Genomic DNA, 15422 nt, shown 5'->3' on the forward strand with positions numbered 1-15422 from the left:
ACAGGAACACCGCAGGCGCATTCGAGCTTGTTCGTCTGATTTATCTAGAAATCAACTGCTCTCCATGGCAACTTGTTTTCATTACTTTTGCAATTACTCCACCGATTCCTCCAAACACATCACATGTACTCGAGACTCTAGACGTAGCCCATTTTCCTTTTCTCCCTAACAGGGAGTTCGGTACCAATAAAGTTGGACTTTGCCTGTCTTCTTTGCCCTTCTAATTAACAGAAGGCTCCAGACCTATCCACCCCTAGGAACACAGAAAGGGCCCTTCCATTTCCCCTGTGAAACTGGCTCTCGAGGGACCAGGGTCACTGGTTCCGGCAGCCCAACGTCTACCTTCCAGCCTGACACTGGGAAAGGCCGTGCACACACCTTCTCGCTCGCTGATGAGCCGGACGCTTTCTTCTGTGTGAGCCCAAGGCACTGGCCTGTAGCCTCCTGTCAGCACTTGCTCATCTTAGAGCTCCCTCCTCTTAAATGTCAAAGACAAATAAGAAATATGTGAGACGGGCCACTTCCTACAAAGTGAGTCATCTCTTACGGAAACAAGCCTGCTTTTGAAAATTTCATTGTAAGTTTGTCTGGTTAGGAATGCCTTTGGAGCCAACAAAAGAAGCTGTGAGGGAAATAGGGCCTGCTATCAGTGGTCTCATTTGATTTATTTGCTCCAAATGTTCCATACTGAGACCAACCTGAGAGAGAAGGGAACACAACAAAACATTATTTAAGAAAGGTTTTCAGGTTATGCCAAATGCGTTCCTTTTTTCTTTTTAAAGAGAGAGTCTATCAGTGCCTTTTGATTAAAAAGGTACAGTACAGAATCTCAAGCAGGTCCACAAATAATAAATATCCCAGAATGCTGTCTCAGTGGTAATTGTGCTGAAATACAGTTCTGATAACTCCCTTCTCCTGGAGAAACTAATTTGATTTGAGGTAAGAACACAGTTCAACTCCAAATGAGTTCTTGTAGGCGGAGGGACCATTGACAAATTTATGTTTCTAAGTTAAAATCAGGACCAGAGGAGAATACAATTTTCTCAGACACACACACATAGACAACACAGCAATTCTCATTTTGGTTCTGAAATTGAGCACATCTATTTTCTGTCTAAAAACTGGAAGAAAAAAAAATCAAGGGACGTGAAAAAAGGCTTCCAAAGGCAACTCAATTTAGACTTCTACCTACGTACCCATGGAAGGATCTACAGGGAGAACATAGCCGTCCTGGTTATTTACTGTCATCGTTTGGATTTCATCATCCTCTGAGGAGATTTTCTGGAAATTAAATACGACAGAGTCGAATTTGACTGCCTCCAGGGGATCCGAAATTTGAGTATTATTAGGGTCTGTCGCTGCAGTGAGGAAGCAGGAGAGTTAGACGTCTACTCTGAGGGCATGCCTTCTAGAGACGTCGCCAGCTTCCCCAAATTCCAAACTGCAGCGCGCACAGCCTGACAACAGAACACGGTATTCTCAATCAGAACTGTCCAAGAGGGCGGAAGTGCACGGTCACCATGCTCTCAGACTGTTCCACTGTCACTAACCGAGATTGCCCAAAGGAAGCTAAACGGCAGGTTGTGAAGAGCCCCGTGAGGAGGAGGGAATGCAGTGGCGCTCCCCCCGCCCCATCCACCTGCCACGGGACTGACGACCGAGCGCGGCGCGACCCGCTCGTCTGAATGCCAGTTACAGGAGCCCACGGGCGCTGGCCTGTGCCAAGGCGGAGGAGAGCGTGTAAATGACACCATCCGCAGTCACCAGCTGACAGTCAGGGAAAGATGAGCCATGGAGGCGACCTGTATCCTTCAGAGGAAGTGGGGCCAATGACGTCAAAGGGCTTCCAAATAAAAAGATGCGGTAACTCAAGCAGTCTCCCTGTTGTAAACATCTCAGGGCCATTTCACAGAAAAAGAAAACCCAAAGCTTTAAATTAAGGCAAGAAAGTCCCTGCCCAACCCCAGCCTCTTCTGCCCCTTCTTCACTCAGCACCCGTTTCTAAGTCTCCTTCCCCGGAGGATATTTCATGCTTCCACTTAAACTGTAAGCTTGGAGTACAGGGGACCACCTTCTTTTGCTTTAGTTACACCTTGTTTTTCTCCTTGTTTTTCCTCCTGCCTGCCCAGCACGTTGGGAGTTATGGAAGGAGACAGAATGTCTGCTAGAAGGAGCAGGAGGCCACTGAAGGACGCCTCCAGTCCCTCGTCTAAATGAGTAGGTGGGCACAGGACCTTCCAAGCCCCGGGCTTGCTGTTCTGCTCAGGTGCTCAGCACACGTCATTTAAGTGCCAAGGTACTAACTACTATGACCCATATTACTCTGGCATGCTTCAAGCTGGGCTGTCACACCTGGCGACGTGCTAAGAAGAAACCCAGTAAATGATGAATGATGAAATTCTAGACCTAAATTCGATCTCCTGGCCAAACACGAAGAAAACATCTCGGAGGAATCTGATGGTCTGGCAAAAACTCCCTCCCAACAGTAGAGCCGGGTAACAGAGTGGGCTCTCCTGGCCTGGGACTCTGCAATGCCTGGGGAACAGGTAGGGGGTTGAAGAGAGGACCTGGGCGGCACACGAGGCAGGGTCATCAGGCTGCTGCTATGGAAACCAGAGGTTCAATACAGCCAGTGTTTCACCCCCCAATTCTCCCTCCCAAGGCAAATGAAGAAGGCTCATAAAGGCTGACCCTTGAGGGCTTCTCCCCCACCCCCCATTTAAGGTTCCCTTGATGGTCATTTTAGCTGTAGTTACCCATATGCAACTGTGTTCTTGTTCAAGCAGTACTTTGTGGATAAATGAATGAACTCAGATGCCTGCTAATTGCTAAGGGAAAGAGGAGCTTCATGCTTCAGGCCAACCCAGGGCCATTTCTAGCCAGCCCAAGAGTTAGAAACATCTCTCTTTAAACCACTGTAGTTATTTTTCCCACCAGGTATCCCCTTCAGAAAGTGCTCTTCTTGTTTCTGCAAAGAAAGAGTCACTGTCCTGATGGGGTCACCGTATCAAAACAGGGACTAAAGGAATAGGGGAAAGAAAAATGTAAAGACACCTTCTACTCACCATTGACTCACTAATCAGCAGTAACAACAGGGCTTCTTCAGTATTTTCTTGAGGACAAAAAATGCTGTATAAAGAAAATTCACTTTGATATACGGCAATTTCAAAGTAACACACAATATGTAACCAAGAGCAGGACTGAATGCTAACAGCTCCTAGATTCTTACACAGTATAGAACCCATGAGAAATGCTGGATGATGGACACTTGAATCAATGTGTTTACTTCTGTGGTAATCTATGGAACTTACACATTTTAACTATGCATCTAAATAGCAGGTAACAGGGTAAAGCTGTAGAGACCAAGTTAGAAGCCCAAGTAACATTTGTGACTATTATAGGGGCAGAAATTTTGATAAGTACAAACTGACACTGTCTCAATAACACAGACTCTCTCCTAAACCCATTATGAGTTATCAACTGCAGACATTTCAGTACACGGTACTCTTCTTATATCTTACTTGCTAGCTGGCATATTGTATATTGTCATTTCAATGAAGTAGGAGATTGGAAGCAATTTTAGAGTTTGAATAATTCCTAGGATACTGTAAGAGTTTCATGAGCTAAGTGAGCTATCTTACAGAAACACATATGCTGTATTTTGGGGTAACATACAAGAACTGTCTTATTAATCAATTTTATGGAATTTGGCTAGACTTGACATCTTGGATTAAAAGGAAAGGCTTTCAGGCTCAATGTTGCTCAGGATTATAGAACAATAAAAACCAAACATAACTCTGACCTCCATTCTCTATATCATTTTTTTTTTCTGATTTGAGTATTTTAAAAGACTTCCTGCAATTTTCTCCATTCTCAACCTCTAGAATCCTTGAGTGGAACTGCGAGCTGCATCACAAGTTGGGCCAAACTCGACTCTTGTTTTGTGGAATGCTAGCAGAGTGCAGGAAGAATGGTTAGGGACTTGCCCGCTGGTCAGTGGTCAAGGCTGCGGGGGCACAGGCTCAGTCCCTGGCTGGGGAACTAAGACCCTGCATGCTGCGCAGCAGGGCCAAAACAGAAGTTAACTTGGTTAAAAACAAACAAACAGACTCCTGGATTTTCGGAGATGACTAAATAAAGACTAAATTCACACCTTCCCAGGTACTATTACATTTAACTTAAGAGAAGGGATGAGGGCCCCCGCCACCCTCAAACGGTCAAAAAATGTTTTCCAAATGATTCTAAACACTTGTTCTCTTTTAAGTGCCGGCAAGTTTTGTGCTGCGTCAAAGACCACGAGGAGTTAGGAAAGCACAGTGACTGAGACTTTACGACTCGGACTCCCTGGATGTGAGGAGACCACCTGTGGGACGGTGCCTGTTGCTCTTTCAGGACTAAGATTTTTAAAAAGGGCCTGTGGGCTTCAGGGCAGCAAGGGAGAAACAGGCATAGAGAACAGACCTGCGGACATGGGAGAAGGGGAGATGAATGGAGAGAGTAACGTGGAAACGGACAGGACCGTGTGTGAAACAGATAGAATGGGAGCGTGCTGTGCGACTCGGGGAGCTCAGGCTGCAGGCTGGGGTGGAGGAGACGGGAGGGGGTCCGGGAGGGAGGGGACGTGGGTGTGCCTGTGGCTGATTCTTGTTGAGGTCTGACAGAACACCGCAGAATTCTGTAAAGAAATTATCCTCCAATTTAAAAAAATTTAAAAAGGGGGGTGCCTGTGAGCAAGGAGTGAGATTCTAGAATCTGCAGTGACCTCATTTAAGAGGTAGCTTTAGGTGCCTTGGGTTTTTACAAGAGAGAACACTTCTTTCCCCTTAAATTCAGAAATAGAGCCTACAGGCTTTGAATTCAGAATGCTCGTGTGAGTGAGTGTGTGTGGTGTGTGAGTGTGTGCATCCAGCCATCAGTTCCTGACATTCTGGTTCATGTTCACATGCAACTGGGACCACACAAAAAAAACAGTAACATTAAGCTTTTTTTTTTTTTTTGCCCCATAGCTAGCCAGTTCTGCATTGTCCAGACTAACTGAAAAGAGAGAGAGCCCATGCTAACTGTGACTTAACACCAGCAAACCGAGTCCAAAATAAGCCCCAGATTCCATCTGCGCCGTCTAGGCTGCCTGGATGTGAGGCTGTGTTATTTTAACCAGAGCTGCTAACAAGTAGCACGTTAACTGATTCTAATTCTACTTCCTCCACCCTTCCTGTACCCTCTACCCTTTCCAAGGCAGGCAAGATGGGTCCCCAGGGGCGCTGCAAAGCTCTGAGGACCCGCAGGAAGAAGCAGGGACCAGAGGAGGGGAAGGACAGTTTTCAGAGATGCACCTGCAAGGCTGCACACTGTAGTTGACCCCCGCCAATTACGAATCCTCTAGACCTATTTCTGGCTGTTCTTTCCTCTTCCTTGTGGAGCTCAGGGTGGACAGTGAAAACTTCTGGGCTCTCCTTTTGTGATGTTGTCCTCTTAGGGCCCAAGAGTGTCAAGGGGAGGCTGTGGAGCTGGGAAACTGCGGCCTTAGATCTGAAGGAAGGTGATGGAAGAGCTGACCATTTATCCCTTTGGTTCGGCCATCAAGTAGTTATCAGGACTCTTCAATGTCCCCATCGCTGTCCTTCAGACAGCATCCTCATCCTTACCAAAAGCCTCTGCGTTGGTTGCCAGGAGGTTCCGACCTGTATTTAGGATGCCAGGATAATTGCTTTCTCCTCTGAGGCCTGCAGAGGAGTTTGGCACGATGTATGGCACTCCATGGGGTCGCACAGAGTTGGACACAACTGAAGCGACTTAGCAGCAGCAGCAGCATGGCACGCCTAGTGTTCAAAGAATCATCATCTACTTCCTGGCACAAAACAGTGGCTTCTAGCCTCCTTCTTTACTTTGTGCTAATTATCCAATCTAATGTGCATTTCCTTATCTAAGCCACCTCAAGTGCTCCTTACGAAGAGAAATACAATGGAAGAAAGAAAATGAAGCAGATGCGTCCATGTTAGGAAGAAGTAAAACTGTATTTGCGGACGACATGATCTTGTACATAGAAAATCCCAAGGGGTCCAAAAAACTATTCGAACTAATAAACCAGTTCAGCGGGACTTCAGCATACACTATCAATACAGACAATCGATTTTATTTCTATATACTTGCAACAAACAACCCCCAAATAAAAGTAATAGTAGCAACCCCATTTATATAGCAACCCCATTTATATAGCAACCCCATTTATGGTAGTATTGAAAAGAACGGCAACAAACCGAAACACCCTCAGAAAGTTTACAGAAGAAGCGCAGACAGCGTGCCTTGAAAGCTTCGAATTGTCGTCCAAAAAATTAAAGAGAAATGGAAAGACATTTCCTGGTCACGAAGACTTAATATTGCCAGGATGGTGTGCATAAGTGCTAAATCACGTCAGTCGTCTCCGACTCTTTGTGACCCCATGGACTGTAGCCGGCCAGGCTCTTCTATCCATGGATTCTCCAGGCAAGAATACTGGAGTGGGTTGCCATGCCCTCCTCCAGGGGACTTTCCCAACCCCAGGATCGAACCCATGTCTCTTAAGCCTCCTGTACTGGCAGGCGGGTTCTTTACCACTAGCACCACCTGGGAAGCCCTGTTAAGATGGCAACACTCCTCAAATTTATCTACAAGTTAGATTCATTTCCTATCATGATCGTAGTTGCCCTTTTTTGTTTTTTGCAGAAATAGACCAAATGATCCTAAAATTCACGTGAAAATATAAGGGTTTGGGGGGAAGGCAGGCTAAGGGGTGCTTATTAGCAGCAAATAAACGAGAAGGAATACCACGGAAGAAAGAAAATGAAGCAAAAGGCGTCTATGTTAGGAAGAAGTAAAACTATATTTGCGGACGACATGATCTCGTATATGGAAAATCCCAAGGGATCTTTGGGGGGTTTATTTGGGGGGCAATAAAAATGTTCTAAATTTGACCACAGCGACGAGCAATGTGACTCTGTTAAAAGCCATATTAAAGTGCACTGTACACTTTAAATGAGCGAATTGTACAGCGTGTGAACTAGACAGCAACAAAACATTAATAAAAATGACCATGTGTATTTGTGTGAAATGAAATTTGTGCCTCAATAACCATTCACGGTATAGGAATCTCCCCTTTAACGAATAACTCCATTTAACTCGATCGATGTTTTGCCTTCGTAACTCTGTACAGATGGGGAAGCTGATGTATGGCAAAGACCGGGTGGTTCCAGAAAGAAGAGAGACACGGCCGGCACTCTGAGCTTTGCTTCCTTCAAGGGGTGAGGCCACACTGGAATAGCACCCAGACAGACACAGAGCTTCATCCACATGGCAAACGACTGGGGGGGGGGAAGCACGAGCTGGAGTCTTCAATATACTGGGCTAATGAAGCATCTAAAGCAGAGGAAAAATCTAGAGTCTATTTTTAAGTGTTAAAAACATTACCTAAAAAAGAACCTCAGTCCTGCTGCTAAATAGCTCATAATAAGGGGTCAGCATTTTACAAGTGAGAGTTTGAGAACTGCTAGAACAGATGTTCTATGAATCCAGATAAGGAGTAAGGAACGCAGGAGAAAGTTAAGAAATTGCTCATTAGTCTAAATCCATACAAGAAATGCAAATTGAACAAGATCACGAGAGAGAGAAAGGCCAGGGTCAGTTTAAGAAGACTGAGAGGCAGTGGCCAGTGGCCACAGGACGGGAAAAGGTCAGTTTTCATTCCAATCCCAAAGAAAGGCAATGCCAAAGAATGCTCAAACTACCGCACAATTGCACTCATCTCACACGCTGGTTAAGTAATGCTCAAAATTCTCCAAGCCAGGCTTCAGCAATACGTGAACCGTGAACTTCCAGATGTTCAAGCTGGTTTTAGAAAAGGCAGAGGAACCAGAGATCAAATTGCCAACATCCGCTGGATCATGGAAAAAGCAAGAGAGTTCCAGAAAAACATCTATTTCTGCTTTCTTGACTATGCCAAAGCCTTTGACTGTGTGGATCACAACAAACTGGAAAATTCTTCCAGAGATGGGAATACCAGACCACCTGACCTGCCTCTTGAGAAACCTATATGCAGGTCAGGAAGCAACAGTTAGAACTGGACATGGAATAACAGATTGGTTCCAAATAGGAAAAGGAGTACGTCAAGGCTGTACATTGTCACCCTGCTTATTGAACTTATATGCAGAGTACACCATGAGAAACGCTGGGCTGGAAGAAGCACAAGCTGGAATCAAGATTGCCGGGAGAAAGATCAATAACCTCAGATATGCAGATGACACCACCCTTATGGCAGAAAGTGAAGAGGAACTCAAAAGCCTCTTGATGAAAGTGAAAGTGGAGAGTGGAAAAGTTGGCTTAAAGCTCAACATTCAGAAAACGAAGATCATGGCATCCGGTCCCATCGCTTCATGGGAAATCGATGGGGAAACGGTGGAAGCAGCCAGAGACTTCACTTTGGGGGGGGGGGGGTGCTCCAGAATCACTGCAGATGGAGACTGCAGCCAGGAAATTAAAAGACGCTTGCTCCTTAGAAGGAAAGCAATGACCAACCTGCTGCTGCTGCTGAGTCACTTCAGTCATGTCCGACTCTGTGCAACCCCATAGACAGCTGCCCACCAGGCTCCCCCATCCCTGGGATTCTCCAGGCAAGAACACTGGAGTGGGGTGCCATTTCCTTCTCCAATGCATGAAAAGTGAAAAGTGAACGTGAAATCGCTCAGTCATGTCCGACTCTTAACAACCCCATGGACTGCAGCCCCCCAGGCTCCAGGCAAGAGTACTGGAGTGGGGTGCCATCACCTTCTCCATGACAAACCTAGACAGTGTATTAAAAAGCAGAGACATTACTTTCCCAACAAAGGTCCATCTAGTCAAGGCTATGGTTTTTCCAGTGGTCATGTATGGATGTGAGAGTTGGACTGTGAAGAAAGCTGAGCGCTGAAGAATTGATGCTTTTGAAGTGTGTTGTTGGAGAAGTCTTGAGAGTCCCTTGGACTGCAAGGAGATCCGGCCAGTCCATCCTAAAGGAGATCAGTCCTGGGTGTTCATTGGAAGAACTGATGCTGAAGCTGAAGCTCCAATACTTTGGCCACCTGATGGGAAGAACTGACTCACTTGAAAAGACTCTGATGCTGAGAAAGATTGAAGGCAGGAGGAGAAGGGGACGACAGAGGATGAGATGGCTGGATGGCATCACCGACTCAATGGACATGGGTTTGAGTGAATTCTGGGAGTTGGTGATGGACAGGGAGGCCTAGCGTGCTGCAGTCCATGGGGTCGCAGAGTCGGACACGACTGAGTGACTGAACTGACTGACCAACTGAGAGGCAGTTACCCTGAGAAGCGCTGCCCCCCAAAGCTGCAGGGCGGTGCTGCTCAGAAGCCTCAGCCACGATAACCCTCCAGTCCCCACGTCTGTCCGCTCCCCGGGGCCTCAGAGGCAGCAGCCTGCGGGCTCTCAGCCATTCTCCCGCTGCGCAGTGACTAAAGGTGTCCACGGTTATGTGTACATGCTCCTCTTTCCCTCACGGCGAGGTTCTGAAAAGCCACCGAGCCTCGGTCTTGTAGGAACAAAGGCGGGAAGGAAGGCTCCGAGGGGAGGAGTCGGGAAAGAGTCAAGCCTGGTCCTGTCTTCCTGCCGCCTCGGGGCCTCTCCCTGTCTCCCGCCTACTCCTTCCCGAGGGGGAAAGCCCAGATGTAGCCCGGCGTGGACCCTTATCCCGTCATCCTCAAAGGTGATCCGGTCCCAACTTCAAAACTGGAAGCAGTGAACACAGTCTACAGAAACATCACCTTTTAATCCCTTGTAAATTATTAATCATTTGTTAATTACTTAATTCTCCTTCTTCTTACAGCTAATTCGGTTTAAAACAAATTTTTAAACAAAGGATCAAGGAATTGCTGAGGAAAAGAAAAAAAAGTAAATTCTGGCTTACTAATAACTTTGTATAATGCTGAAGTTCTTGTAATAATCTGAATGAAAATCCCAAAACCAACAGTGAAGGCTGAGAATAGCAACCAAGCTATTTTAGATGAGAATGAGAGCATTTTCCTACTTAAAAGGTCCCCGCTAGTCGCTAGTGCATGGACTTTGCTGAAGTTATGGAAAATAAAGAGGTATCTTTATTAAACTGGTAAATTAGAATTGCTCGTCTGGTTCTCTTTCAGGGGAGAAAAAATCTACCCTTGAACTTCTATATGTCCTTGTGTGTGTGTGTGTGTGTGTGTGTGTGCGCGCGCGCGCTAAGGTGCTTCAGTCGTGTCCGACCCTTTGTGACCCTGTGGACTGTAGCATCAAGCTCCTGTGTCCATGGGATTCTCCAGGCAAGAACACTGGAGTGGGCTGCCGTGCCCTCCTCCAGGGGCTCTTCCTGACCCAGGGATCGAACCCTGGCCTCTTATGTCTCCCGCACTGGCAGGCGGGTTCTTAACCACTAGCGCCACCCAGGAGGCCCAAAGTCTCCCTCCCATCCCCTAACCTCCAAGTGAGACAGCGGTTCCCTTACTTCTCTCCTGAGTAGACGCGGGCTTTCCGGGTGAGGGTGTAGGTTTTCGTGTTTGCTCCTTTCCGGAGAGGATCGTCCAGGGGCGACTGGCACGGCGGATCCTCCAGAGGGTTCCAGTAGCTCTGCTCACACATACCCCGCAGCAAGATCTCCGCCAGCTGCCTGGCTATCGTCTGGGGACACGAAGGAGCAAAGGGACAGTCGTGAGTCTGCGCCGCGCCGTTCGCTGCGCCATTCACTCATTCACTCGTTCGTTCAGCAAATACTCCTCAGCCATCACTTTGTCATCACTATCCCAAGACTCATTAACAATTTCTACTATGACGAAAATTCTCCAGTTGATGACAGCAAAAATAAAATATGATACACTAAGATATTTGAAACACTTAAAAAACAGATAACCTCATGCCCTGCAAATGCTGCCCTGCTTCTGTTATACTCTGGAACACTAAACATGTTTTGGACCTGAAATTCTTAGTTAAGCTCTTTTCCAAAAGCTCTTATATTAACTAAACAATAGGTGAGCTGCAAATATTTTTATCACTGTCCAACCGATGCCTGCTAAAGCCTGAAGTTGGCAGAAAGCCAGAACTCAACCTAGATGATGTAATCCCTGAAAAACATCTCTTTGTTGATGATAAGAGGATGTCTGCTGCAGATTTTTAGAACGTCTTCCTTCTTAGGCATGCCAAGGACAAGTCCTATGTGTCCCCGCCCTGGCCCTCAGCACCTGAGACCCTGACCTGCTCCCACTGGCCAGGTGCAGAGAGGGCAAAGTGGGAACTATGGATACTGTCAAGAAATACATTTTTTCAAAGCCGGGTAGACATCTCTTTTCTCACTATGAAAACTCGGAAATATCTGAGTCTTGTCCTAGATTAGACGCAGATTGGCGTGTTTTCCTAACGCTATAGCTCTGCTGCCTGGAACAGCGCCGTGGGTGTGAGCCTGCTACGTCACTCAGTCCTGTCCGGCTCCTTGCGACCCTCCGGACTGTGGCCCGCCAGGCTCCTCTGTCCATGGGATTCTCCAGGCAAGAATGCTGCAGCGGGCTGCCGTGCCCTCCTCCAGGGGATCTTCCTGACCCAGGGATCGAACTCACGTCTCTTACGTCTCCTGCATTGGCGGGTTCTCCACCACCAGCGCCACCTGGGAAGCCCGAATAGCGCCGCGGACGATGTACTGGGGGCAGGAGAGAAGGCAGCTACTAAGAAGAACTGTGCTAACTGATGTCCTCATCATCTCCCAGTGGCAAAGAAGAGAAATTAAAATTAAAAAAAAAAAATCCCTCTGAAAATAGAAGGAGTGCATTGCAGGGTGATCCAGGCGACCTCACACTCAGCCAGAGGCAGGGGAAGAGAACGCCGCCCAGCGGGCTTCCCACAAGGTCTTAACATTCTCTGGAAGAGGCAGGCAAAGGATACTGATCTTCCCTGAGAATAAGACTTTTTAAATCAATATGTTCCGGAAGAGAACTTTGCTAGGCTTTCATCTATGGGAAATCTCTTAAAACACCACAAGGAAACCAAAATGCAACCCAATCACTAGCTTAGTGGTTCCTGATAACCTCTGGGTAAAGGCAAATTTTCTTCATTATTCCCAAGTAAGACCCACTGGCTTTAAATGTCTATAAAAATGTGAAATTAGATGCACTCCAATCATCCCCAGCTGAGCCATCTGTAAAGATCTCATAAGAACACGATTTTCAGGACCTAAACAGTTCCTGGACCATTTTCTTAAACCTCCCGTTACGGCCTCGTTTTGATCTCACTGCAGTCATATAAACTAATGACTTCTGCTGGAAGCATCAACTGGCAAGAATAACCTCCACTGGCTCTAGCTGAGGGGAAAAAAAATGTTAAAGGGGAAAAATGAACAGGAACTTCACATTGTGGCTGTATCCGACACAGAGGGATTCTGAGGTAAAAGTCTCTGTCCCCAGGATAGCCTGCTTGTCCGCTGCTGGACAGCTCATGTCAGACCTCATTTTCCCTCAAGGCATTAACCTTCCAGAGAGAGCTTTTTGATGAGGTTTTGATGTGATTGCATATATTAAAGGCATCAGCTCATCACACACCTGTTAGGAAGGATGTTGGTTATATTCACTGAAAGCACAAATGAAGTTCAGAGGAGACTGAACAGGAGAAATTATCAGCAAGATCACCAACGTCTATGATACCTTTTATGTTTTATACTCAGGGCATATCTAGCTTGTAGTTTAAATGCCTAAAAATTGTTGATAACTACCAAATATATTTCAAATGAAAGGAGAGAAAGGAAGAAAGCTGGTCTGGAAGAAGAACTTGAACTTCTTTGTACAAATTTGGTCATTAAATGCACTGGTTTTTTTTGCATGTGTTTTTAAACCTCACGTAATGTAAAATTCACCATTTTAAAGAGTACAATCCAGTGGCACTTAGCACAGACACAGCGTTGTACAACCTTGGTCACTGTCTGGATCCGGAACATTCTTTACCCTAAAAGGAAACCCCATACCCTTTAAGAAGCACTCTCCACGCTCCCTCCTCCCACACCCTGGGAACCACGACTCCGCTTCCTGTGGCTGTGGGTTGCCTAGTTTGGACATTTCATATAAAAGCACCCACACAACCGGTGGTCTTCCTGTGTCTGACTCCTGTCACTCAGCAGGGTCTTTTCAGGGTTTGTCCACGGAGCAGCATGAACCAGCCCTTCACTCCTCTTTGCAGCGGAATGATATTCCATTGTATTCCGTTCATTCAGTCATCAGCGGTAGAGACTTAAATTGTTTCCATCTTCTGGCCACCGTAAGGAGTGCTGCTGTGAACACTGGTACACAAGTTTTGGTTTGAAAACCTGCTTTCAATTATTTGGAGGATTTACCTAGGAATGGGGTTGCTGTAAATGTACTTTAAAATCCTTCTCTGCTATAGTTTCACACCAGAGTTTACCAGGTTTTCCATCTCATAGTGTCAGTCGCTCGTCGTGCCTGACTCTTTGCGACGGGGACTGCAGTTCACCGGGCTCCTCCGCCCATGAGATTTTCCAGGCAAGGATACTGGAGTGGGTTGTCATTTCCGTCTCATAAGAATATAATAAATTTGCAATTATCAGCTAATCGAAAAGGACTCTTACAGCAATTAAGAAACACTGTCTTAGAGAAGAAGGAAAATCGTATGACATCCTTTATGTGTAGAATCTAAAAAGAAATTACACAGATGAACTTATTTACAAGACCGAAACCAACTCCAAACTTAAAGAAGGAACGTAAGATTGCCAATGGGTAACGGTAGGGGGAAGAGACAGTTAGGGAGTTTGGGATGGACATTTACACACCGTTGTGTCTAAATGGATAACAGCAAGGACCTCCTGTAGAGCTCAGGGAACTCTGCTCAATGTCACGTGGCAGCCTGGATGGGAGGGGGGTCTGGGGAAGAATGGGTCTATGTCTATGGAAGGCTGAGTCCCTTCATGGTCCATCTGCAACTATCACAACATTGCTAACTGGCTATACTCCAACATAAAATAAAAAGTTAAAAGAAAAAAGTCTCTCTCTCTCTCTCTCTCTCTCACACACACACACACACACACACACACACACACACACGAGAAACCCTGTCTCATGAGTGGCAATAGCTAAAGAAGCTTCCTCACGTCCAGTGGAAACCAGAGGATGCCAGTGAAGATGTCCCAGGAAGTATTTCTCAGCTGGGCTGGGCAAAGAATCACTTGTGGAAGGTGGACAATACAGGTTCTTGAGTCTGGCCACAGGCTGGCATTCCCGAGGTTAGGCACAGGGCTGAGTATTTGCTCAAAGGCCTCAGATGTATCAGATGCACGCTGCTGGTTGAGCACTCAAGGAATTAGAAACAGTTTAGTTTAGGTCACTCGTGGACCACCAACCAAGACCAAAGGTGTGCCTGCAACTCAAATGTGACATTGAGTGTGAAGTGACTCCCCTCGTGTTGAAGGTGAACATGTCAGTCACTCAGTTGCGTCCAACTCTTTGCAACCCCATGAACTGTAGCCCGCCAGGCTCCTCTGTCCATGGGCTTCCCCAAGCAAGGGCACTGGAGTGGGCTGCCATTCCTTCTCCAGGAGCTCTTTCCAATTTAGTGATCAAACTCAGGTCTCCCGCATTGTAGATGGACCACTTTACGGTGTGAGCTACCGGGGAAGCCCGTGTTAACACTGACCAGTTAGTTAAGAGCTGGGAGCGTCCAGGGTCAGCTTTAGTCCTCACGGCTTCCTTTAGAAGTTTCTTCACTGGGTTTCTCAGGAAAAAAAAAAAGAAATCACTCTTCCTTCCTAACATATTTTCTGGCCAGACTCCTACCTCACAGGATTTTTATAAGTTAAAACACATTGATTGAAAATCATAAATCTTACACAATAGTAGAAAATATTCTCTAACTCTGAAAAATAATGTTGGCGTGAGCAACAGGCAGATTCCCACGGTGCAGTCCGTGTACACGTGCCTTTTTAATGAGGAAGAACCATTCATTTCCTTAATGAAATGTATATTTTTTGAGAGTGTATATTTAAGAATTTTGAAAGATTGTCTAAGCGAACTTTTAAAACAATTACAAGAACACTTGCCAGTACTCTCGCTACGCTTTCAAATCTTTTAAGCTGTTCATGCTGACCAGTTGGGAAGATTTATGGAATATGGGGAGGAGGTCAATTTGAGAGAAAAGACATGTGGCAATAATTTTTATCCATATTTTTGCAGGGTTTTTTTTTTTCCCCTTAAAGAACTGTGTTGATCAAAAAATATTTTCTTTGAACTTCTGAGGGCACGCATAAATCATATCAACACATAAATAAATACCAACAACCAAGTGAGTTCTTGGTGGTGGTGGGTGTGTGTGTGTGTGTGTGTGTGTGTGTGTGTGTGTGTGTGTGTGAAGTCACCCATCTTGTTCTACCTCCTATAATTCT

General features: G+C 46.1%; 1 protein-coding gene across 9 annotated transcripts in view; it reads right to left on the reverse strand.

Annotated features, from left to right (window-relative positions):
* Positions 1-15422, reverse strand: part of TTC7B (tetratricopeptide repeat domain 7B) — a 267251-nt gene that overhangs the window by 118620 nt on the left and 133209 nt on the right. For all 9 annotated transcript variants that reach the window (XR_008199968.1, XM_052646213.1, XM_052646211.1 and 6 more), the window contains exons 7-8: positions 10503-10675; positions 3066-3129 (exon numbers count right to left, since the gene is read on the reverse strand). Coding sequence is in view for 8 of the 9 variants with exons in the window: in XM_052646213.1 (XP_052502173.1) it covers positions 3066-3129; positions 10503-10675 (237 nt within the window). In the remaining variant the exon portion in view is untranslated. The remainder of the gene's footprint in view (positions 1-3065; positions 3130-10502; positions 10676-15422) is intronic.

The sequence above is a fragment of the Budorcas taxicolor genome, chromosome 10, assembly GCF_023091745.1.
Source record: "Budorcas taxicolor isolate Tak-1 chromosome 10, Takin1.1, whole genome shotgun sequence".
Lineage (NCBI taxonomy): Eukaryota > Metazoa > Chordata > Mammalia > Artiodactyla > Bovidae > Budorcas > Budorcas taxicolor.